The following is a 26,989-nucleotide window of genomic DNA, read 5'->3' as shown; positions in this document are numbered from 1 at the left end:
AACCTTACAAAAAAAAAAAGGCTTATAGTACACAAGACCTGTTTTGTCTGATTTGCCTAGTTTTGTGTCCATAGACCTTCTTCTTTGGCTCTATATAACTACTAGAGGACACGGTCTGCCATTTCTGCTTTCGTTGGAATAACATGTGGGTAAATAAGTCTTAGTCCTCATAGATAGTTTGTGCTACTAGAATTTAATCCATATACTGATATCCTTCCTTATACATATAGCATAATCCATGTTCAAACTCGTACCTTCCTGTGCCTAGAATTCAAGAGAATGGTAACTTGAAATAATGCACTAGATCAGATTCCTACTTTGAGGATAATGATATCAAAAATATGGATGATCGCAATCGATATATCGCTCTGAAGGGTAGATCTTTTGAGTAATAAAACAGAATTTTACCAAAAATAGCTTTTTTTGCATATTTACGCACGCTTGGGTATATCAAGTCATGCGTATGGTATTCCCAGTCCTACCGTGTGCGGCGGATATCGGATCACTCCAAGCAAGTATCAGTTATCGACTGATTTTAACGATTTAAATGAGCTTACAAGCGATCATTTCCGATCAAGCGATCAAGCCAATAATATCAATTACATTCCATACCGTCTGTTGTGAAATGGTTGGGAAAGTCTCGACGAAAAGTCGAGCTATTAGAATTCTACGTCAGATTTCCAGTGGTGCAATCAATCGATAACATTCGTTAATCAATCAATCCCACCCAATTGCCTCCGAGAGATTGACGCACCGCCCCGCCGGTACATGTATGGGTAGCAGTAGGTCTTGCGCTGTCCTCCGTGTGTGGAGCAATAGCACTGCGTTGATGGGCGGTATTTTCGTTGGACAAATCGTTCTGCTGCGCCCGAGACGCCCCTTATAAAGACGTTAGCAACAGGGCCGGCAGTCTGTCGTGAGAAGCAGAGACGAGCGACAGGATATAGCTCGAAGCGAGACGGGCCAAGATTTACGACGAGGCAAAGGGTAGGCCCGTAAGCCGTTGTGCCTCTGAGCTTGCACTAAGTTATGTCAATGAATATCGGACATGGCGCTGTGAAGAGAAACGCATCCTTTCGCACTTGTAAACCTTCGACATTTTTTTCTTGTTGCAGGCGCTTTTTTGCGCGTGTGTCTCGTCTTTTGGTGTTTCTGCTGCATTTTGCTCGATCGCTGTTGCATGTGTTGGTTTGTTTGTTTGCTTGCTTGTTTATGTGTGCGTGTTCGGATGAACGAAGTGTGCCACTTTGCAGGTGGCTTGGCTTTTGCTGTCGTTGTTAAGCCAACTTTGTCGATTGCAATGTGCTGAGCGTGCATGTGTTGGTGAGATACGCGGTCTACCTTGGTGGGTGGTTGGGTGGTATGTTTTTTTTTTGCCTTCGTCGAGGGGTGCTAAATGCTCATTGCCACCGTCAGCAATGGGGTGGCTAGAAGCCCCTTCAGTTTCTCCGTTTTTGTTTTTGTTGTTGTCTTGCACGCTTGCACGCTGGCCATGAGACAGATGACTGCGAGTTTGGAGAATTGGAATTAAAGATCGTATGGCGTGCCATGGTAAAACCTGGTCGCGTCTGTGATTAATTGCTATCTGGCCGAGCCGAGTTGTTGGTCCGGGCTACTCCTGGGCGAATAGGTAGCCCTCACCACCAAGTTGGGCGGTGTTTCATCATGCTGTGTTGTGATGGTGGAGTACAATTCCCTTTTTCTATGTGTGTTCTATATGTCTTCATTGAAACTAAACATGTACCCGCTAACCAGAGTAGAGCTCTTAGTGGACGGCGTTTTAAATAGGGTGGATTAGTACCTAATTCAATTGGGGTATTTAACGATTGGTTCTAACAGTTTGCGGAGTGTATAATCATTTTGGGAGCTAATTTTGTCTCCCAATGTGGTGAAATGGTGTGACTAGTGCATTTGGAAGTAATAGTTTGTAGTAGACTTGTTTACTACCGTCATCTCATCCCATTTTGCCTGTACCGGATATCGATGAGTCACCAAAAACCATTGATGGGAAAACACGTATGATTCATTTGCGTACATGGATATGTAGGTTACGGTGGGGGTATACGTTAGTAGTGAGTCTGTGTGAATTGAGGGAGTATTGAAGGCAAGTAGTATTCAAGATGGCGTGGTCCGGTGGCGATGGTACTAATGGCGCCGGTATTCACACGATAGGGCTGGGTATCGAAACCCGTATGGGGACTGCCTTTCCGCAGGTATGAGACTGTCAAGTTTTATATAAACTTAGTCAAGGAAGCCAGAAATGGAAAACCGTGACCGAGTGATTAACTTACAATGTTTTTTAGGAGAAGAAACAAGTGTTTTCATATTTAATGCAATGTGTGGTATAACAGCATTAAGAGTCTTGATCGAATACGTATATTGCTTAGACTTCTTGCTATGTCCAAATCACTTATTGTTTTAAACATCTAATCACTAGTCCATATGACTAAACGAAACTGTCCGGTTCTATCGTGTGAAAGCTGTGAATGTTCTTTCACGTAACAGTTAGTTAAACTTTCAAACAAAATATGTAACAGATTGCAGAAATTAAAAAAAAAAATTGAATGCATGGGCTGAATGTTGTGTAATTCCATTTTTTTGAATTCATGAGGAACGGCCTGGCCGTATTGCTGTGTAATTCCAATTAATTTGTAAACTAAAAATGTTGAAGCCACAGTTCAAACTCTCCTGAACATGTACCCTCTTTCAGAGGAAACCTCAATCATCAGTACGAAGCCTCTCCATGCTTTGAAAGGGCGATTTACTATGTCGCTATTATAGCTTGGCAATGTTATCGGGGTTTTCTCCGAGATGTACCCACGCAAAACCTGAATTGGCTTTATTTTCCGCCGCCGGTTACAGATATGCTCAAAAATAGCCAAAAGTGAAGCCACCCTATCACCACCCACTCACCTTTTCCACGAACGCTTTCTCTTTGGATGCAGAAAACAAAAATTGCTTGAATGCTTCAGCAAGTATTGGACAGCGTTTGAAAACGTTTGAAAATAAGGCTTCCAAAACTTCGCTTTGGGTGCGAGTGGCTCACTTGCGGAAGAAATGAGTTCCATCTCCAGCCTACAGTTTAAACAGTTGGTGGCGCAGATGTTTTCAAGCCAATCAACTTTTTTAGATCTTGTAGAAGCTTACTGGTACTATCGGTGTAAATGTTTTGTAAAACGTGTTGTAAACGCGCATTATTTTCGGCATTTTGTTAAATGTATAGCTTTAGGGTTCAAGAATATGAAATGCGTTTCAATAATAAATTTGAAAAAATAGTCTAAAATTTGTATATCTATCTAAAAATATATTCTTCAAACACAAACACACGCCTATAACGATAAAGGTGTAACAGAATGCTCAAAGTGGACACAAATCACGACAGGGCCAGTCTAGGAATGGGATCGTAACATCACGAACGGTTGGCGGAACTGTGTAAACGTCGACGACGGTCGTCGGTGGGCACGTTTATTTTTGTGCCAACGCCATGTGCCCCAGCGGAAGGCGTTGGTGAAGCCAGACGCAGGTCGATGTTTTCCACCGCATGTTTCATGGCAAAACAGGAGACAAATAGAAACACTGGCAGGCCAGACAGAGACGGACACGAATGGTTGGAATTCGGTTGACGCGTGCGTTATGCCCGGTTCGGGAAAATGTGTACGTACGTATGTTGTGCCGTCACTTTCTTCTCTATGCTCATTGTTTCCGTGGCTCTGTTTCTCTATGCTGCTCTATTCTTTTCGAGTTTGCATCACCATCGGCCAGCACCCTCGCCCTGCTTTCGGGCGGACCTTCGGACGGTGCACCCTTACTTTCTTTGTTATGATTTTGTTTGGAAGAGTACTACTTCCTCATGCTCACGCGCTCACTCTCACTTTCTCATGTTTCATCCAGCGCGAGCCCCACGCTCGTTTTGCTAGGTTCACAGTCGCATTCTGGTTCTCTCGTTTCGCAATGCTCACGTTTCGAACGCGCGTGTGATTGCTGGTCCTTAAATATGTTGTTTATCTTTTTCAAACTGTCGTTGGGAAGGTTTTAGTGACGGAATTTGCAAGCCGTATGCATAATTGTGCTAATCTATATGTAGCCTGATCAATTTCCTAATTAATACTGCTCCAGCATCGCCATCCATCGCCCAGAAAACCCTAACCCTTTAAAAGGCATAATTGAAATAATTGGAAACGAAAGTGAAAAGATTAAAACACAACAAAAGACTGCATTAGCGCGGTGGCGATGGGTTCGTTGGTTAATCATTTGGATATATACTGCGCAAGACTAAATTACACGGTAGAATGCTTCTCCAGCTTCTCGGATAAATTTCTCAACCGGTCCCTCGCAAGCAATCTCCATGTGACTAGCCTTCTCATCGTAGGGACAATGTCGCGTTGTTTTATTTTCGTGACAACCATAACCTACTGGTAGGTATGGCCGACAGGTCGCGTTGAGACTTCTGGTATCTGGGCAAAAGTTACATTTGAACTGATTGGTTTTTTCGTTTCACTGATGGTAGCTGCATTATTTGGGTTCGGAATAGGAGCATGAAATGCAGGTAATTTGGTGATTTTATATGATTTTTTTTGTTAAAACATCTTTCTCTATTTGGTATTATATGGATTGATTTATATAGATTTATTTATATTTGAATATGTTTAATTACATGGGCATATAATTTACATTGACAAGTTTTTTTTTGCGTGAACATATCCTCTATTTTATATTAGTTATCTGTTGTATATTTTTCGTAAAGTTGGTTTAGTGTATTACATAAACAAGGTTTATCCATATGAAAGGCTCTAATGTATATTAGCATACCTTTAACAACTGCCAAATTTACTGGCCTGTAGTGTGTAAACGAAAGCGGTGAAATTAATAATGCACGGGGAAAGTTGTACACCGTGCCTAGCAGCTGCATTCGCGAAATGAGTTTGCCCTGCAAGAGAGGAGCAAAACAAAACTGCTCCCGACCATCATTATACACAATCCTGTAAAAATATGCATGCCGGCGTCGAATGCAAGCAAAAAAGAAAAAGAAAAACGTACGAATGTTCTCCTCCATTTTAAATTTAAAGGGTAAACATTTTGTTTTTATTTTCGCAAGTTGTTTGCTTGCTGTGCACAGCCGCGCGCTATGCCCGTATGTGAGAATTGAGTTTTGTAGTCAGTGCAAAGTTGGGCCAAATGGGAAAAAAAGAATCGGCAATGATAGTACATGTTGTTTAGCATGCGGGGGGGGGGGGGGGGGGGGGGGGATAGAATGTGAGCAAATCTGACTGCAGCCGTTTCATTGTGTTTCAAAATGTGAGAAGGCAAACACAAGAAAAACTATTACCAAAATTATGAATATCGATTTGATAGCGAGCGTGGCTACACTGCGTATTGTGGTTTACTCGGGACGCCACGTGATTTGTGTTGCGCTTGTGTTGCTTGTTTTTGTGTCTGCATTTGTGTTCCCGCCCTCTGGAGGTGAATAAATTTGCTTACCAAACTACTGTTCCTTTCCTACCCATTTTTTCATCGCTGTATGCTGCACCACACTGGGTCGCAGGAGGGCGAGAGCACATGGCTGGCACATACTTTGTTGATTGTGGCCGATCAGTAATAGAGAGAGAGCTATTGGAGTTCTCTTCGATCGCTTGCGAAGTGTAGCGTGACGCTGGTCAATCAAGAATGGCAAGAATCCAATGAAAAGTGTAGCTGGGGTAGCGGCTCTACATTGTCCGTGGTTCGACGCGTGGTTGTATTTTTATGTTGACGGGACGACCCCGTCGATTGATGGCGGGGCGCTTGGTGTTTTATGCTGATGGTATTGGAGTAAAATGGGGATGATATTCGTGACCGACCGAGCTGATGGATCAATCAAACGCTCGTCAAATTATTTGGAGTATTATTGGAAGAAAACGGGAGACTTTTGGGTGTTCGTTTTTGACCTAGATATATTGTAAAAAATTCAGGGTGTTTTAGATGGTTTCGTACGAACGTTTCAACGTTGAAGTAAGTTAGTATCGCAATTGTGAAGCACAACATTTCGGACTTACGGTTTTTGTCTCTCTTGGAAATTCTGTAATAAATCTTTTTAAAAGATGATCTTGATTTGAGGAAATAATTTAGCAATATATTTTTTGCAAGAGGCCTGGCTACGGTACCGGTGGAGGAGGCTACAGCGGCGCCGGTCTTCACATGGCAGGACCGGGGTTCAAATCTCATCTAGACTTCACAGAAAGCCAGAAATGGCAGGCCGAGACCTACCTGTAGTAGGCCTACTATAGGATAGTGAAGCCTATCTTAGGACTGACTGATTACGGGGAAAATTCAGCTACGGGTAAAATTAAGTCAAGTAAAATTTGAGTATCCAATAATGGATATTCAAAACTTCTTGAGATTGTAAAGCCTTTGAAGAAGAAATGTTGGACGAAAAATTGACTTAGTCATGTGTTTAGTTATTCTCTCATGCGAGAAAATTGTCTCATACTTATTTATCACCGTTGTTACGATCATAAAGTTGAAGGCTTCCTGCAGGAGATAATATCTATACTTTACCCCATTATCTAACTATCTAAAGAGTTGAATTTCTTATAATTATAACGTTAACAGTCAATATATCATGATCATTGATCTAACATTTTTAAACCTGCAACGCTGATAACGCTCATTGCATTACATTGTTCTACACATCCACTTGAGACGCCTATTCTTTGGGTTGCGCGGAGCGAAACATTTGAATAAACAGATTTCCAACACATAATTGGTGATGACAGTGAGAGAAATGGTTGTAACAGCTGTTTTTGCTTTGCATTGCGCTTCCATTCTGCTTCGCGCTGCTTATACCACGCATCTTCTTATGCAGCATCGTACTTTCCTGCGCGCTCAGTTTTTACGACCGCACGCGAGTGCATTATATTTTACGATCGTTTAAATGCATTTCCAAAACCCATCCACCGAGATGATGGGTGATGTGGTTGGTGTTGCTGCTAGGTTTCTTGGCTGCAACTTTGTTGTGCACAACGAGCACCACGGCTAAAGCAAACGCATGTGTCGATCTTACGGATGGTGGCTGAGAATTGGAGAGTGTATAATGAGAAACACCCTTGCGCCGAGATATGGTCACGGTAGTGAGGAAGAGTACGGCTGGACGACGTACTTGATGTGTGCCTCCGTCCCTAAAAACACACACACACACGCACCCGATGCTCGGTATCGGATTGCAAGACGAGAATAAGTAGGGTCGTTAATCGGCCATAAAAACCACGTCACCCTTGTTGTTGTTGGTGAGACGGATACGCCTTCACTTGCACACGGTGGTTCAAAATAGCGGTAGATCAAGATAGCGAGCAACAGTTGGTTTCTTCGCAAACTGCATACTGTTGCACTGCACTTTTAGTCTCTACGAACCTTTGCCACTCCATTTGCTTCCGGTGGCAGGTACGTGTGCGGTAAATGCGGAAACATTAAATCTGTTCCTGTTAGTCTAACTGTTCCGATCGAATGTTTTTGGGTCGTGCTATCTAGCCAAAGGGACATCTTTGATGCATATCTGTATAGGAGGTCGTATCCATGGCTTTGATGGTAAGTTTGCATACGTTTTACAATTTTCATTTACGTTTATACAGTATTATGTTTTATAGCCGTCAATATCCCTGTCCTTTTATGTGCTGTTACGTGTCCTTTTAATACCACTTTTTATTATCAATCAAGCTTAACAATCAAAGACCACCGGTTAAATTTAGATTTGCGCCAAGAATACGGAGAATTACGGATATCTAGGTGCACGTGTTACTACTTTATTGACATAGATTGGAAGTTGTATTTTTTTTAAACAGTTCGAAGAAGACATAAAGGCAGGGGCGAAAGATAAACAGAGCACGAATTTTCTCGGTTTTCACGAGACGACTGTTTCCCGAAAACGATGCGCCAGTTGGTTCTTACCCTGCCGGCATTTCTTGAATTCATTTGCGTACTTTTACTAGTTCAGTTTTGGTTTCGGTCAGACGCAGGGGGGCGGCACTGTCATTACCTTATCGTGGCATTCTATTTTTAGTGACCATGTGTTTAAACGGAGCGAGCATGTTGGTGTGTGCCTTTGGAATCATATTTCGGCACTCTGGCCCTGCAGGTGGTTATGTTGATGTATAGGAGGAACATGAAACCAAATATTCGAACTCCTCAAAAGTTCAACGGTGGAAGTGGGTACTGTGGGTGGATTCCTTGTAAAAATGATTACATTCGTAAGGAAAAATTTGGTTCTTCTAATAAAAATCTTCTAAGGAGCAAGGCCGGTGGTAGAAGCGACAACGGCGCCGGCCTTCATACGGCAGGACCGGGGTTCAAATCCCATTTGGAATGTAGCCCCGTAGCGAGCACTGACTATCCAACTAAGTGGTATCATTAAGTCTAGTAGGCCAGAAATGACCTAAGAGGTCGCTAGGCCAAAGCAGAAGAAGAAGAAGTAGTAAAAATCTTAGTTTGATGCGTGCTCTAGAACTGGTTTTGAAGATAGTAGGATATTAATCTGGAAAGAAACCAGCACCAACTGTATCCAATTGTGCTGGATATTTAATGTACTTACTGATTGAAATAGTTTACCATTTTGCGGCACTGTCTCTCTTAATTTGAATCAGTTTGTGCTCGCTTTCACACTTTCACTCCCGTGAAGCTGTGTATCCGTAATGTCCACTGAAGAAGAAGATGGTTGATGTTTCGTGGTTCGTTCGCCTGCGTACGTTTTTTTTTGTTATTGCTGCGTCCGATACCACCTCGCTCAGTAGTTACACACGCACCCAGAGCGTGAGAGACCGTCGCAGCAAAGTAACATTCCTTTCACTCTCAACCAACCATGTGGCGGCCTTGGGTTGTTGGCGGCAGGGGATGTTTTAAAAACAGGTCGCTGCAGAGGAAGTCACACCGCGCGTCGTGGGCATGCAGACAGATTTTAAGTGCACTTCTTCCCTGCCTAGCGCTGCGCATGCAAAAATGGCACCGTCCTCTGCCTTGTCCCCGCCATGGTGAATCAACGGTGTACAGTGCCTAGTACGTGGGTGTTTGGATAGGTGTTCGTGTGGTTCTTCTGGTCTGTATATCTGTGCAGAGCGCCGTATTTCGTCGGCAGTCGTTTTGTTTTATGTGGTTTTATGGGGATCGTGATTTGTGTGTGACCAACACTGTTTCGCATCGGCGAGCGGTTGTTGCTTTTGAATATATTTTCTATTTTCGGACCAACGTCTAGGACTTGCCGAAGCTGTGCTCTCCCTCGAGTTTTCTCGCTCTCTATTTTGCTGAGTTTTTCGTCCTCAGTTTTAAAAAGTTGGGCCGAATGTCATCGTTTCCTAACTATCATTTCAATTAGGTGCAATTATATGTATCTCGTCAAAAGCGGGTTAAATATTTTAATTTTAGTACTTTAATTTATTAGAAAATTTATTCTCATCCTCTCTAGACGTGAGGCATTGGATTGCAATTATTTTTAACGACATTTTTATAATCTCGTGTTACCTGACACGTACCAACAACGAAGTTTGAGTAGAGTGCATTGAAGGTAGTAAGTTGGCTCCAGTCCCGTCAACAAAGTATGGATAACAGGACAAACGGAGGGATTATGCTGTCCGATTAGCACGCAGTACCATTGCGTTGTTTATTTTGCCGAAACGAAAATGAAGTAATCCACTTAGGTGTGTTGATTTTGTAAGCTTGAGTGAGGTATGGGAAAAAGTGGGGGCTGATAAGCGGGCTAAAGAACAAGTGTGATTTTACAACGTTCTGTGTCTAGTCAGTGAGCATAACATGGGGAACTGAAAATCGCTACAATGCATGCTAGTATTAAATTGAATTTAGCTCATATCGGACATGGTTAAATGGAAATACATTATTTTATCTACGTTGCCTTAATAATAAAATATTTACTTGAATTTTTAGTCAGGTTACTAGTTTTGAGAACACTGCTAATGTCATAAATACCACAGTAACCAAAATTATTGTAACCTTTTTTTTATTTGAAGTTGTAACACTCACAGTTCAATGGATTATTTAAAAGAAAAACTCTCAGTAATCCTCCAGTATTGGCGTTCATCGCCATTTCATTGATATTATCTTTCACTCAATTGAGCAGGAAAAGCATCGTGGGTGTCGGTAGTGTCTGTATCTCAATTAAATTATCTCCTCCTGCATGGAGAACACAGGGATCGGTCTTCCCACTAGGCGCTTTAACACCGCCCAGATTGCTCGTAGGACGTAGAAAGTAGTCATCGTGGCGGATCGATCGTAAGCAGCGCTAAGTTTTTTTTTTGTTGCGGTTTATGTTGGCCAACCGGAGCAGGGTGGCACCCGGGAGCTTTTTAGTGTAGCAAATCGCTTCTAATCGGTATGAAACATTCAATGTGAAGATTCGCGGATGGAAAAGGCGTGGGATCCGTTATTTCTTATAAGTATATGGGTACTTTTTCATGGTTATGGACGAGCAGAATCAATGTTATTCTGCCCTGTAGTCTACCAAGCCGGTATTACGGTATATTTTGGTGGCCGACGTCTGCCGCGGTATGTATTTAACTTTTGACCGGTTTTGGTGGAAGGCTGGTCGGTTGCATTGGCGATTGAAAATGGTACGGTTTTTTTTCAACCTTTTATAGCGATTTTTGCTACTGTTACGCTTTAGTTGCTTGTTCGATGGTTCTAATCCATTTTGTCGAACGGCCAAATCGGGTACCAGCCCATGCTCACAACGACGCTATCCGTCGTGCGGTAGTCTTGTTTTTTCTTTTTTAAAGCGATGGTTGTACGAGAAGCGATAGAAATCGTTAAGCTACCGCAACCTACTTTCTGTAAGCAAGGGCATGCCATCGCTTAAGCATCGTTGCTAGCGCGCACGTAAATTTCCTTGTTAGGGCAAAATGAGGAAGCTTTCTTCGGGGAATGGCCGACTTTTTTAATACATGCCAAGGCTGTATTGCATTTTCTTATGCCATCAAACAATATTTTTCGATGATGTAATATGACACCTTGTACAACATCTAGCTAAAACTTTTGAAACTTTATATTTTAACTTAAACTAAAAAGCTTACCAAGAGCTGGTATTTTGTTTTCATTGGCCCTACAACCTCGAAATGGCTTGGGATGCAATTGCTGGCTTTCCTTTACTTGATTCTATTCGTAACCCAGAGCTCTGATTATGCTTAGAGGCAGTCTGGGTGGGAATTGATCGTCTAGGTCACTGCACCGCTCCCCATAACCCCTAAGAGATGATACAGTACAGTTACATTGCGTTAGTTGAAACTTGATTTATAATTTTACGATTTTAGCTGGTTTTACATATGCTGTTTTGTTAATAACATCCTATGAACATATCAATCCTGTCATGACTGAATCACCTCATATTGAACAGATATCCAAAGTCCTCTGACGAACTCTTTTGGGTCGTGCTGGGCAGTTGTTTACTGACTAATGACTAACTTTACATTTTACTGACAAACTAAATGTTAACTATACTAATTATATGTAGTTCGATAGTAAGTTCTCGTTATGGGGCATAATCCAGAAAAAGTTCGATATTTGGTTCTGAGTATTTAAATATCGGCGCCACTACCACAAGCGTAACGATAAATGAAAACTCTTTGGATAATTATGAATAGCAAGTAGCATATTCAAATCGATCTTAAACAGCTTTAAACTGATGCTTTTTAAACTTTACGTTGCTGCGAAAAAAACCGTATTTTCCATTGTGCAAAATGCAGCAAGAAAACAATCTGATGAAAAATATATCTGATGGATTATAGCCGGTGGTGGAAGCTCAGTAGAAAATTATGACCGCTGAATGATAGTAGCGAGTAGCGGTGTGGTGTTGAATTTTACGGCGCTGTCTACGTCTATTTTCTTAAAAGCTTTCTTCCAACGGCACTGCAAACCATGTCAGCAACGGCGGCACAGACCGGAGCGCGCTGTTGGCTAATGTTTGATGTTCTATCGTTCCCGCTTGATGAACGTCTGGAAATCGGTGAACTAAAAGAAATTTGCCATACACACGGAACGACAAGCTCCCGTGGAGGTGAATGGAAGGTTGTTTGCGTGAGGAGTTGGGAGTATGATAAAATGTATTATTGAGAGCTATTGCGTTGGATCCTCGGGGTAAATTCGGCTGTAGCACTGGGTGATAGGAGAGTAGCTGTGGCACAGCAAAAATGCCATCACAGAAAAGGGTTTTTAGCACACCAAAAGGTCGCCTTAAAGTATCTGCTCCTTTAAGAAACAATCTTGCGATGGTTAAGATAAGGTTTGGCGAGCACAGAAAATGTTCCGAAAATGGTATATTAAGGGAGAAGTAATATATATCCATAAATAGCAACAAGTACAAGAACAATTTGAAGATAAATTATGCAGTAAGTTTTATTTTAGTCTTTCCATTGGGTTCGCTCATGGACGTGAAGAAGACTGTCAATGATTCCTTTTTATTTTAAATGCGTGCTGTATCGTGACACGGAGCAATATTTGAGTTCAAAAGCTGCATTATAATTTTCCCTTGTTAAACAACATGATATTGAAGCCGGTAATTAAATCTAAATGTCATTCAACCGCAGGTCGGCAGTCGAAAGGGAAACATCTCCCGTCTTCGTGTCGCAATAAAATGACATAACGAATCATAACGATTGTAATGACGATAATGACGATGATTTGCCGTTTGTTTAATCGATTTGCTTCGCTGAAAAGCTTCACCACGAGGAGGAACGTGGCGGTGCAGTGAGGTGAACAGTAGTGAGTTTGAAGAGTCTTAAAACGGGTGCCAATTGGTAGAGAACATTTTGAAATAAATTTCTCTCCGACAAGTCGTAACAGTGTGTGTGCACGTTTTATAACGGCAATATTGGAACTGATTTCTCGATTGCACCACTAATGTCAGTATAAACCAATCAATGTCGTCTTTTAAGATGCCGCAAATGCAAGTGTGCAGCTGCACGCATATATTTTACGAGCTGCAACTTGAGAGAAGGGAAACTGAAAATAATAATAATATCCTCCGAGCGACGTGAACGATATCTTCTGCAGTAGCTTTATTGGCATAGTGCCAGCGCCAAAGTAGCATACCCTTAGCTGCGTTGTTGCCACACTTCCCTCCCGACACTTTATGATCTCCATTTCCGTTGGCTTTAATATTTTCAGGATCTTGACCTTCTCATTTCCATTGTGGGGTAATTGTTTTCAGATTACTTGGAATTAAGAGGGCAGATCAATGAATAATGTGATGAGCTCTGTCACATTTCTCTGGATGCTGCAGGGTAGCAATGTAACTACGCTCGTTCCTTTGTGGCTAGGGATGCATGTTTGGGCTATGTTTTGAATGTTTTCCGGGAAGAGAAGGATAGCTATTTTCATGACCGTAATGGTGGTGATAGGAATCGCATTACACCATATCCTAGCATATCTGATGGTAGTACATGCACACATTGAGGAGAATATTTCCATCAACAGACTGGGTTCATGAATTGATTGCGGCTTTTTTTTATCCGTAATTGCCTCAAATGTGATCCTAATACTGATTATTTGTTATTTTTGGTGCATAGTACGTTTTCGCTGGAATTCTTCTTGCTGCTGGATGTTCACACTCATATGTTCTATTTTTATTCTTTCTTTCTTTCAGATCATAACACGCTGTCAGTCTCATCGCTCGCCAATCCGATTTGCTGTATAACTGTGTGTTAGACTTCCTGACGAAGCGAAGAGAATCGTATTGTGATACATACATATCCTCACACGTATCCTACTGAACTGTGGGAACGCAATGAACAATCTTCCACAACGAATGCGCAACATGAACTGCTCCAGCATATTATGCTTTATCATTTAATGATCTTCTAGTGTTGGGTGTGCAAAGTGTTTTTATTTCAATGTTTCCATCTGTCTTTCCAGAGAGGGTGATCAGTGTATTTGTGTTGTGTAAGTGTGTGGTGCAAGTGATTTAACAACACAAGCATAATACACGTGCCTCCACAGCAGCAGCAGCAGCAGCAGGCTCCAGCGCAGTGAGAGTGATAGTAAGAGAAAATTGATAGCAGTGAGGAAAACGGCGCGGTGGTAACCCCTGTGTACAACCCCCGGCCACACTGTACGCGTGCATGATCCTCTGTTACAAATGCAGTGAAAATGAGCCGTCAGCAATATAGTGTGTACGCCGGAATGGTGGTGTGTTAGTGGTGGGTGCTGATAGAAGCAAGCAAGATAGAGCAGGAAGGAAAGCCAGCGAGTGCATAGTCCTCCCGTCTGATTATACAGCAGTGCAATTCAAGAGACACATTTTCCTAGTCCCAACTTGCGGGGTGGAAATATTTTCCAGATCTCTGTGTATTGGGGGCGAAACTAGCGCACACACCAAGGTGGGGCTGGTTCGCAGCGCAGAATTAAAGGGAAAAAAATGTGAAAAAGAAGAGTGAAAGGAAAGAGAGTGAAATAGCAAGAAGGTGAGAGTGTGTGTTTGTGTGGGTGGGTACGTGCGCGTGTGTGTAACACCCAAGAGAAGAAAGTGTACGTATGCCGCAAGTGATTACATCGTGCGGGTACGAATGGAATGCGAGAATAGTTTAAAAAAATCAATTTGCAATAGAAAAGTAGCCTTACAGCAATAGAGCAGCATTGAGAGAAGAAAGAATTTAGTGATCGTGTACAAAATTCTTCATATACATGCATCTATGTGTCTAGTGTAATAGCGCGCGGGAGTGTGTGAGTCGGTGATTGGAGGAAACCTAGTTTATCATATATATCGATGACGAGCCAACCCAAGTGCAATAACGGTGGATGAAGCGATTTAACCCGCAGAAGGGCGGCTTCGCCTAATGGCGGTAAATGGCCAAAAGCCAACTGCTACCGTGCCCATGCCACTGGCAGAATAGTGCAAAGCTGAAGCAAAGCATACAACACAAAAAAGCAAAAATCGTGCCCGATTGGAATGTTGAGTGTATTGTGTTTCAGTTTGACCTGTTTTAGTGTGTGCCGTTGATCGTGATTAACGCCAATTTGCGATTGCTTCCGCGAAGTCGGAAGTTTCGGAGTCAGTAAATGAAAACCAGCAGCAATAATCAACCTCCAGTGCAATCGTTACGGCGTTGTACGCGCAATGCAATGAAACAACAGTGTAAGGGGAAACGCAATAGCATCGACGACAGAAACAGTAGTAGCAACGTTCGTTTGTTTCGTTCGCCGGGACTTTGCAGGACGTCTCAGCGCTTTTCTTAATCTACACACAAACACATATACGCAAGCGCACGTTTTAAGCATAAGCCACCAGTAGCGCCATCGATTGATCGGCAGATCACATCTCCGTCTTCATCGGCACTGTCGTCTGCGTCGTCACTCCGGACGACCGGCGTAGTCGGTGAATTGGACATGAAAAAATCGCTATACCCAAGGTAGGTACGAACAATCCAGATGTAAAATTGGGATCATTCCTTTGACACGCACCTTCAATCCTTCCCCTCGCGAGTCCTTGCATGTGAATAATATATTGCGGAAGACGATCGATCCTTCCATCGTTACCATTCAGCCAGACACAAGTTCCGAGTCCCTATTCTCAGCTGTCGAGGGGGTTTGGCTCGGATCCCCATTCCAGCTTTGACATTTACATTTTATTGCAAACCTTTTCGGTGTTTACCTTCTATCTGTGGCTGAAGCATCTCTCCGGTGACAAGCGTTATCGATGAAGAAGTCAGTCATATTTATTCAAATCCTTTTCCCAAAATAGATTTCAAGCAATAGGTCTGAATAGCTGCAATATATTTGTTTTGCGGCATCATAATAGAAGTTGTACTGAGTGGAGGAGCAAAGTGTTAGCATTGGTTAGATGTTTTTTTTGTTTTTTTACAGGAGTAACATTCGCGTGTAGCAGATGCAACAAGGCCTCCAATAATATTGTGGAGAAGTTTTACTATGAGAGAAACAATGTTAGGTAAACATAGCTTATGTTTATCTGTTTTGAACAGCTACGGAGATATATACTGTTGAGGACGTCTTAAATGGTGGGATGGACATCTTCAGAAATTGTAGAATTAAGGTTCATTCAGATTATGGAACGCTTTTGTATTTAGATTTTACAATCTTTTGTATGTATTTAGCATGTATGCTAAATTGTCTTAAAAAAAGTATCTCCGTGTTCGTTGTGAGAAGTAACGAGTGAATCGTGATGTCAGAATTTTATCCTAGAGCATTGGAACCTACCGATGCCGATTGTATCGGTGCTGCTTTTTGTATCAATTAAATTTTCTTTCTTACACCTTTCTTAACCGAATTCTCAAGTAGCATCGAATTCGCTGCGATAAGCTTGGTTTTGCGTTTTCTTTATGGCTAGCACGGGAAAGTTGCCGTCTGGGTTTTGTATGTATGTCACAGAATTGGTATACGAAGGACGATGAAAAGTACGGTTTATAGATAGGCAATCCCGGTCTTCATTTGAATATCGAAATCTTCTTGATTCGGGTAGAAAAAGGAAAAAGAAAAAGAAAAGAGATGGGAGAATATCTCCGAGTAGAAGGCTTGGTACGAATTGAGACGATGCAAAGTGTTACCGGGCTTTCAATTTATTCTGCTGACTGAGCAATAGGCTATCAGTCCGTAAAGAATGTAAAATGCTTTTGCTTCACTTCATTTCAGTAATTATTTCGCTCTTTTTCTGTATTCAGGACATTTCATGTCTGAAATCGTTTATGTAAACGCTTAGAGAAGGGAAAGAAAGGTAACTGTTTTCTTTTCGGTTTTATCAAGGATACTGCATCTGGTTATTTTTGATCATCTTTTAGTTAAACATCTTTTCCTAAGTTCCATGAGAAAATAAAAATAAGTAGCAACATACGTAAATAGTTTCAAATCGATTAGAGATTCCCCATGAGGTAAGTTTTCTTAGAATATTTATCCGATAAAATCATATCGTATGACAGGTTCATACCGGTCACAAAAATATCGAGGCGATTTTCTTTATGCGATGAGCATCTGTTAGATGTAGCATCTACCGTATCCTCGTGACGACGATAATGGTTTTGGGTGAGGATTTGCATTTTTTTCTTGTGCTAGGAATTGCACCAGTCACTTTTTGCGGATGCGCCATATTGTTTCATTTATTTATAGCGATACCATATTTCTGTCAACTGTGTTAGAAAAATGAAGTGAAAAGGAGCAACAAACGCACAATTTGATTATGATGGGTTGTCAACCGTCGTTCATAAGGACGGGTTTGTGATCATATCTGAGGTATTTTTATTAGTTAATAGACTTAAAGAACTGATGTCGATGGTCCTTTAGTTTTCCTTGATAGTATTGCTAGAATAGGTTCTTTAGTAGCAATTACACCTAGTTAGTATGCGATTAGAAAACCTTGAAAATCTTGAGACAATAATGCGATGCAATAAGATGGTCAAACGGATAGCTTTTGAATGAATGTACTTGCACTGAAAAAATGTCGTTTTCATTACACGGGTTGGGAAATACATTTCCTCAAATTAATCTCACACAAACACCGAAACAAATCATACTTCCGTAAACCACAACACATCGATCCACAGACACACACGAGCTCGGGTGCGAACGGTTGGCGCCGTCGAATTAGTTCAAATGACAAAAAGAAAAAAAAACAATGACGGAAAGCGCACCAACACACGCAAACTGATGGGAGGGTGCAGAAAAAAAACAGTCCATAAGAAAGGAAGGTAGCGTCATCATAGGCAACGGCGAGTGCGATTTTAGCGAATTTAATGGGACCGAGCTCCGATGCCGATCCTATTTACTGATGGCGAATATCTAGCTATAACACAATGACGCTGCGTGAAACATTTATTGTGTCTCAAGGGTGTTTGGGGCCATGTCTCAAAATGGTGTGTTGGGGGGTGGCGAATGAGCAGAGTAGACAGCCGAAGAGAAGAGGCGCCGCCTGGTGTATGTAGGTGATAAGGTTTGAAATGGAGGTTGTTTTGTATTGTGGACGAAGCGCGTGAGAGCGTCAAAAGAGTCGTCGATTAATCTAGGTTAGCTCGACGGCGGCTTGACCGTCATTGTCATACGAGAGTTACCCACACAAGTGTGAAAATTGATTCGAACGATGGAAGTGACTTGTTTTCATGTACGCTGGTATTTATATTCTCTGGCGCTAGAAATAAATAAGTTATGTTTAACCTCAATTCATAGTCAACCAGATGGTTTACTTGTACAAGTTGGCGGGATTCTGGCAATGTAAAGCGTTGCCGATAATACTTGATTGTTTTAAGTTATGGAACTCGCACCTAATCGATTTAAAATTGAATTAGTTAACAATTCATTTGCAAGGACATTTTTCGGGTCTTATATCTAAATTTTCGTTTTGTTTATAGTCAATTTCATCTTAAAATTGAAAATACTTCAATGAGTATACTCAATTTTTGTAGGATTTATCTTTGAGAATCGTAAAATAAGAATAACGCGTCATAGATCAAAGACTGCTACAAACAATGGACACTGCAACGTCATCACTTTAGCTCGAGCATATCATAGGGAGCTAGAATTATGTCGCTTCCGGTACAACATGGAATTGTCCCATTAGGACTGATTAGAGAAGAATGTAATGATGTCATGATGCAGTAACTAGAGCCAAAACAAATCGCTGTCAAATAAAGCGCCTGAGATTGTTTTTAAGTGCAACGGTATGCGAATGTTTTATAAACCACATAAGCAGACATGATTTTATCGAAAAATTATTTTGAACTTCTTAGGGGAATACTCTTTTTTATATTTAATGAATAATTAGTTCTTTTTCTTTGGCCCAACGACCTCTTAGGTCATGCCTGCCATTGTCTGGCTTATAAGACTTCATGCTACCACTTGGTTGGATAGTCTTGTCCTCACTACGGGGAAACGGTCCGGATTGGATTTGAACCCCGGTTCTGTCATGTGAGGACCCTAGATAGATTAACTTTTTATGACCTATAAAAATGTAATTTCCTTGAGAAAGCATTTTATGAGCGTCGCAACATTTGATTTAGCTTGCGTTGTATAATTATTTGATATTAAACTTTTCTTATCTAACTAACAAATATCCGCTCAATTCTCAACGACCCAATTCTAGGAGGCTATTTGTGCTATTTTCGGTGACATATTTTCGTGCTGATGGGCAGCGAAAGCGCATAAGACGTGCTACAGCGGAAATGAAATTATTGCATGAAAATAGCCGAACGGCAAAGGTGTTATGGTGCATGATGGTAATATTTCAATTAATTAATGTCAGCACACTTCCTTAGCAAATGGAGAAAAAATATGCGACACCAGAAGTCGGGTCGGCAGGATCCCCGTACTCTACAGAGTTGCATTACGAATGCTCGGAACGATCCCCACTATGATGGAAAAAAGTGCTCCGGATATGTCTGTGAAAGTGTTGCCTCCGAATCATATCGACTTATTTCACTCCATTTTTATACTGGGGATAGTCCCAAGGGTACCTGGAAAGACGGACATGCATGGGGTCTGGTTTGGCTTGCCTGTGCATACCCATTAACTATGTATGCGTGTGTGGCATTGGTGATCGAAAATATTAAGCAGAATTTAATTAACGTCACCTCTCTCTGGAATGTGTCATACGTTGTACGACAGGGGAAAAAGGTATAAATCAAGGTCCGAAATGAGATTCCATAATTGAGGTTTTAAAATATAATTGAGATATTTACGAAACGGCGATACTACGCAGTGTGGCTGTACTTTGTTTGGCTCAAAAATGTCACAAACTTATAAACATCCATCCACTCGTAGGCAACGTTGCCCAAACCTGTAGCCTTCTGCACCCGGATCTAAGTTATATCAACACCTGGACCGTGGCAATCGGCACCGGAATTGAAACCCGGACAGGTGAAAGTTGTTACACAGCAGCGAGCGAAGCTAGTTACTGTGCGTCGGTCGGTGGTATGCATGTGTATGAGTGTGAAATAGTTTTCGTCATTTTCTTTTTCTTGCACATCTGTGCTTTGCGTGTGTGTGGACCTATCTTTAATGTTATAACATTTTTTCTCTCCTTTTCGATGCCGGTTCCGTCGTGTTTCCGAAAGCGGAGAAATCTCGTCGACGGGGAGATTAAGTAAGGGTAACAAGTTATAGTCCAGTCCCGCAGTGGAGAGGCCATTTCGGGGCGCAGGGTGGTGTTAAATGGTGTTGATGGAATTTAAGCAGAGCAGGTGAAGGTTGTCACGAAGGTTGTGGAACGTTTCGTAGCTACAATTTGGAGGCACTCTTAAGCCGGAGCCGCCCCCCTTGCTGTACGATCGTGTGTTATTTGCAAGTGAGCAAACAGTGGCTCAGAATTCAAGCAACAGCACACCACCGTGCGCATGGACTTTCTTGGTGACGATATGTCTGCAGAATGTGTGTCTTGGGTGACCAAGGATAAAGGGGAAACGGTCGTTTTTGTTGTTGCACGACCATACAAAAAATAGAACGAATTGAGGTATGGTCAAACTATTTAAGGTTTATGTTTATCTGCAAATTCAGTTAAGAAATTCAACATGTGAATAATTTGCGATATTCAAAATTCTATTCTATAGAATTCTATACTGTAAGAAACATATTACAGATTTGTCGTCCTTTCGTTACTCTAATCCATCACTTTGCTTGCAAGATATAAAAAAAAACGCGCTGTGTACATACTTTGACGCCGTTGTCATTCAGCGTTTCTCGAAACTGCGAATACTCCATAAAATGAATCCCCTTGAGTAGGAGAAAACACAAACGTATGGAGCAAAACGGTAGATGCACGCACCTGATAAGCCACGTGGTAATCAAATCATAAACCATCATATTTATCCACCACCAGTGAAGTAGTGCTTGAGGCCGCCTGCCTGCAGAGCACCGTGTCGAGCGTTTGCGTCGATCGACCACTGGAACCGTACCAGGCCAGGCCCGAGCTCTGTTGCAAGTGTCCTCGTTTGTATGTTTTATGATGTTCGGTGTTCGGTGCTGTATGTAGATTTTGCTGTGAGAGTCTGTGTGGTAAAAGTAATTGCGTGGAGAAAAAGGCGGGATCGTATTTGAACCCATTAAATCAGTGATTCCTACGCACGCTATGCTATGTTGCTTCTGTGTCGCGTAGCTCTTCCGGGTAGCTTGGGCGCGGAAGCAAGCATACGGTCGGTTCGGATTTCATGGGAAGCGGTTGTCTAGCATTAGAATTTCTTATTTGTAGGTTTGTTTAATAGTTTTCAGAATAACATTAGTAGGTTTACTGCTTTAATGACATAGATAAATAGCCTATACTGTGTAATATTGTGTCCACTGTTCTATTCAAAATTGAATTTTTGTTACTTTAAAAAATGAAAAATAACAAGGTTAATAACTCATGGGCTCATAAAATATTCATAACTGAAATTCACCTCACAAAAGTTCCTAAATCTATAAACAGTAGCTGTTGTTCGTTCTGTTGATGTTAATAGATTTAACCAACGTTAGCAGCGGATTGTACAACAAGCAGAATAGAATGCAGATCAGATCGTTTATTGGGTTAACTAGCTATCACCTAAACAAAGCTGACCCGCTGCGGAATATAATGTTATTAGCGCGACGAATTGTGGATAGGAAGTGTTCCGGAAACAGTGATACGTATGGTGATGGTTTAGCGAATCATAATGTTGTTATGATAACGGATGATACAATAAGTTGGCAGAAAGGTTGAAAAGAGAGAACGGCATGACGGAAATTGTGTGGAATCCTCTCGTTACACTTATTGAACCAACTTATTTATTTAGTTCATGCTTAAGTGTGTTGGATTGGACAAATTTTAGGGTATTTTTATTGATTTGTTTGCAGTTTGTTTTATGATGATGTATGATATGCTAGAACGGTGAATGTGTTGTGAAGTTAGTTGGATGTCGGAAGCAGGTGTAGCTGTGCAGCATAGCTACATACACCGTTGCTACTAGCAGCTTCCGGTGAAACTAGGTCTGTTTGTGGCGAATCGATCTAAACAGAAACTTCCCAAAGCGGATTATTGCGAAACGTTCTACAACGAATGCCGGGGAATAGGTTAACATGCAGTGTGGAGGCGCACGTGTTGTAGTTTTTCACTGTAAAATGGAGTTTTTCGTAAAATGAAACCGAACTTCCGCGTGGTTTATTTGGTTAAATGGACGATTTGCGCTCTGTCAGAATGCCAGGAACGATAACGATTTTTCAATTAAAACAAACAAATTGCTCGATGAATGCCTGCCACCCACCACACGCGTGGTATCGAATTCTGTGCACGCTTTGGGAGTTTGGCTTTATAATGTGTCGATTATTGGAATTTGATTTGATTGTGGTAGGAACATTTACTAATTCTTCTAGTGTTGGGGTGATATTTGTGTGTGTGTGTTTGTGTGGAAATGGGGAACCATTAAAATTAAATGCTGCGAGAATGTGGGCATGATACGGGTGATTTTAATCGATAGAACCTATAATTCAACTAACCTGGTAGCAATTGATAAGCAATTGAAATCAAAAGAGCGGGAGGCTATTTTCGTAATTAGATGCATTATCGTTTGCACTGCAGCAAAACTGTCGGCGGTGCAATTGCACGATAAACTTGTGTAATCGAATTCGGCATATGCTCATTAGAAGTAGAGAATAGGTATGGCTAATTAAATACTGCCGTATATTTTCAGGGAGATCTAGTTTTGCTGTCGGTGTATAGCTAATTGCTAAAGATATTTATTTGAAGTCTAGTTGAGAATGCACCGACCTTAAACAAAGGACAAAAAGTAACGGAAACGAACAACAATCATCCTACTTTATGATTGTTGCCGTATGATTTGCTACATGTTTGAAGAGTGGAAAATTGTGCGGCATGTTTTCACGATAATCCAAGTCCCAAGGGCTATGTGTGATCAACTGAAAAAAATGTTGTAGGTTAATGACCTTAATAATTAAACATTCCTACGCTTTTAATGATATAGTTTAGGACCCCAACTAGGCCTCTCGTGTTAAGCGACTTCTAGTGCGCCTTGAGGAGTAGATTTGCCAGGAAACTGCGTATGTATGCTCGTTTGATGCGGTAGCATATGTCTATCTATCGTTACATATTTACACATTCCACCGTTGTCTTGACTTAAACATAGTGTGTGCTAGACTGGTTGTTATGAGCTGCTCCCGTGATTTGCAAATTGCGAATTAGTTGCTCTCTGACATGGCCGCACAAGCGTTCGGCATTCCTGCGAGACAGTTTCCTATACACGTACACATATTTACATATTTACACACTTTCATACACAAACACACACCAAAGACATATACTGTGGTGGGTGAGGTTGGTTAACTTAGCGATAACATAATCTAACAAAATTAGCGTCTGGTCTGCTTTACGAGTTGCGTTTACGCATATCTGTAAGTCAATGCCGGCAGAGCTGCTACACCCTTCATTCGCGTGCATGGTGGTTTTTTTTTATTATGGCGAACGGAATATATTTCTGCGGATTGTGAGACATCACACTTTGAGTATGGTTTATCTAGAGTAATATTTTCACATGCAATAACTGCCATACTTTGCTACATGGAAAGTTATAATAATTAACCGCATCCATTTGTCAGTGGGAAAGTGGTTGGCGAGGTCTTGTAAACATCACACGTAGAGCTATCAAAGGGATGTTGTTGAATCTGGTGTACATCATCTTGCAGGAACGTGCATGATTTGTATGGTCGTTGATAAAAAAAACCCATTTAAGTCACATTGAGTCCAAGTTGTATTTTTTTAATGCCTATAATCCTGGAAAGAAAGCCAGGCCGTCCATCAAGAATAAAAAAATCATTGAATATTCCCTACTTGTCTGACAATTCAGGGTGTGTGTTATGTTAGATACTTAATTTTTTATCACATGAGAATTGAATACATCAGATGATAAATTAACTAATGGGAGAACAAACTACATACAGGTGAAGACGGGAAGTGCGGGACATATTTATCATACTTTCGCCCATGCTTTTGCTTGAGCATACTCCGTACTAAAGGCAGCAAAAATGCCATACGTTACCCAAGCTTGAGCCACATATGGGTTGCACGCTACGGTTAATATCAATTTTCTTTTTGGATAGCTACGATGCAAATAAAATCCATTTTAAACATCCTTGGCACCTTGGCATGTGTATAATTTCTGAAATGAGACCATACGAGCAGCGAGCAGCAAAGGCACAATCGGATGGAATTTATGTTCTGTACATAAACGGGAAAGCGTAATGAAAAGAGATTGGAGCGTGGGGTGGAAGCAGGACAGTTTGAAGCAATCCTTTCGCATGGCACGGCAAACTACTGCTGCTGTTGGTGATACTATTCGTTTTGCTCCGACCGACCGACCGTTACCGTGCCTGTACAGATCATATACAGCAGTCACCACCCTGCGAACGATAAAGAATGTGTGACGGCGCTCTTTTTCTTTGTACGGTTTGTTGCTAGATGAGTGAGTGTCCTTTTTATAGCAAAATTTTCGAACAACGACGACGAGACTACCACTTTTCCTCATCGCCGAAAGGGATGGGAAAGATCATCAAGTATGCATCATGCAAGCGAATGGTGCCATGCCGGCATAGGATGGGCGATTGTGTGTGAGTGAACCAGTGAACTTTGTATGTGTGTTATGGGTGTTTTGTTCGGCCCATTGTACATGGCTTGGGCTGCATCGGTTGAGTAGAGCGAATGTGCACAGGGTAAAATTTTCTGTATTTTTTGTTTTGTTTCTAATACTCTTTGGAATGTTGAATAAATAATTAATGCAGGTTGCAAACGGGTGGCACGTTTGCTTAATTTTCCCTTACCGATATGATAGGAATTGAGTTCAATGACACGTAGAGCGAGGGTACGTTTGTCAGAAACAGGATAGGTCAGTTGTGACCAAGAGCAACATAAATGATAAATAAATTAGCATGAAACTTCAACCACCAGTGGGACAGATTTCAAGTGGTACCCTGAAGCTGGAATATTGACAAAGAAGTTTTCAAAATAATGTCCAACTAGTCCTTTAAAACTGTGCCATTCTTCTATGTATAATCAGACAATTTGGACCACTATTGTTGGAATTGTTATATTTTTCATGAATATTCGTATTCTTCTACTCTTCTTGGTTCGATCAAACTTGATCACGACGTAATGACATGGCCAAATGGGGCGCTGACGACCATCCTTCTTGTGAGGCATCGCTCCGGTATCTTCTTTGCTTGTCCCTCATCTAATATTTTCTTCTACCTTTGGTCACACTGTAGCATGAAAAAGCTGGATTTCGGTCTATTTATCTTCGACACGATCGGATCGCGAAAATTCTCTGCCAAGAGGGTAGCAGTATCCCGTGGGAGATAAAACTGCTCAGATCTGTGTAATATTAAAGCTGATGCTTTGTTGGCCGTATGGAGCCGATCAAACAATCCACTAGTCATGACGGTATTGGCCATTTTGATTATTGAGCTCACTACAATTAGACGGCTTGTGTGACTTTGAAATGGTTTTTTGTACTGGAATTCCAGCATGGCCTCAAAAAGTACAAACACAAAAAAAGTGTACTCAGAAAACTTTGGTTCGGTTTATCTGTCGATGAGTAGGGAACATTCACTTAATGCTACATTGATTTAAACTTCATTCAAATGAACGCATATGCTTCTATAATTGACTAAACTATCAACAATATAATATAAATGATTTACAACCACTGTTATTCAATAAGTTTGTTTGCTTTCTTCTGTTTTGTGCAGGCACGACGATGAGCATGAAAGGATGGAGCGAAGAGAACGGGATAAACAAGCCCGTGCCCAACTACAGGCCGAACGGGAACCGGAACCTACAGCACCACTATTTGCAGCGCCGGTTAAAGTGGTAAGTGTACTTAATGAACAATGCGTTTAAATTACAATATTATTAGTCAATGTTTTGGAGGGGTTTATCGGTTTGGGCTACGATCCCAATACTAGTGTAGTATCAAATCTTTGGTGGACCTTTTTCTGACTGAAGCCAAAATTCGGATCTTGTTTGGTGAAATGGTGTTATTAGAACTGAATGTTAAAATCAATTCCAACATGTAATATTGCATACGATCAGCAAATGTTGAGGCTTACAGAGTTTTCAAAACTTCCGTACTCATATTTTTCAAGACTTTTCAACTTTGAAAGTTGAATGTTGAGTGTGGCATCGGAAGATTTGCACTCCGACGTACAAAAGTCAAGCACTTATGTCCAAAAGTACATCCTGTGCAAGCCAGCCGCCGCATGCTTGAAACATTTTCTCACTGGTCGGCAGAATGTTTGACCTGCGTTCGGTGAGGTTTTGTGTGAAGTCAAGATATTTGTACCATCCGTCCTTCTGTATAGAATGTTTGTTACCGTGTGTGAGTACTGAAAACTTTTAGACTTGGAGAACTGTCTATACCACCTCCACGTATATTCTATGTTGTGGCTGCAGGCACACACCACTTGGCTCATGTCAAACGCTAACCATGCATTCGGAAAGGATCTGAGTTGAAGCGAACTGTGCAAGCGACCAGAATTTAGTACGTTTTCGTATCCGCTTCTAATCCCATTGGAAATACGAATATCACTCCCACATCTCAAGACGAGCAAGTTGAATGTTTATCCAACCATGAACCGGGCAAATAAGGTTATGCTTGCTTTCTCTCTCTTTGTGATGGGTGGATATTTTTTCTCCGTCCGATGGCGCTCGGTTCCTTCGCACTCCAGCTGAGCGCGTGCGATGTTACGTTAGGTCGTTCCGTTGTGCTATAGACAAGCAGCTGCTAGATGCAGTTACATTGGTCGTCAACTTTTCCAGCGACGGTGCAACTGTTTTAGAAGTCTGCTGGATTGTTTGGTAGAGTATGTGATTGTATTTTATCTTTCTTATATTCTCTCGATTGGAACGATTCCCGAAAAGAATCGTGTTTGTAGAACAGCTGATTTTTAGAAAGTGACTTTATTTCTACATTTTAAAGATCACAGTATAGTCATCAAGTAGTTAGTTTGGGTACTCAACGATCTTAAATCTACTTACGGCAGAATATTGCTTGCAGAAGATAGATTCCGC

General features: G+C 41.4%; 1 protein-coding gene across 16 annotated transcripts in view; it reads left to right on the top strand.

Moving 5' to 3' along the window:
• Positions 1-26,989, top strand: part of LOC118512657 (AF4/FMR2 family member lilli) — a 66,025-nt gene that overhangs the window by 6,962 nt on the left and 32,074 nt on the right. For all 16 annotated transcript variants that reach the window (XR_004906331.1, XM_036057401.1, XM_036057399.1 and 13 more), the window contains 2 exons: positions 13,882-15,374; positions 25,669-25,789. Coding sequence is in view for 15 of the 16 variants with exons in the window: in XM_036057401.1 (XP_035913294.1) it covers positions 15,352-15,374; positions 25,669-25,789 (144 nt within the window). In the remaining variant the exon portion in view is untranslated. The remainder of the gene's footprint in view (positions 1-13,881; positions 15,375-25,668; positions 25,790-26,989) is intronic.

This window comes from Anopheles stephensi, chromosome 3, assembly GCF_013141755.1.
Source record: "Anopheles stephensi strain Indian chromosome 3, UCI_ANSTEP_V1.0, whole genome shotgun sequence".
In the NCBI taxonomy this organism is placed as follows: Eukaryota; Metazoa; Arthropoda; class Insecta; order Diptera; family Culicidae; genus Anopheles; species Anopheles stephensi.
The sequence above is the reverse complement of the archived record's forward strand: the minus strand, read 5'-3'. Positions and strand labels throughout refer to the sequence as shown.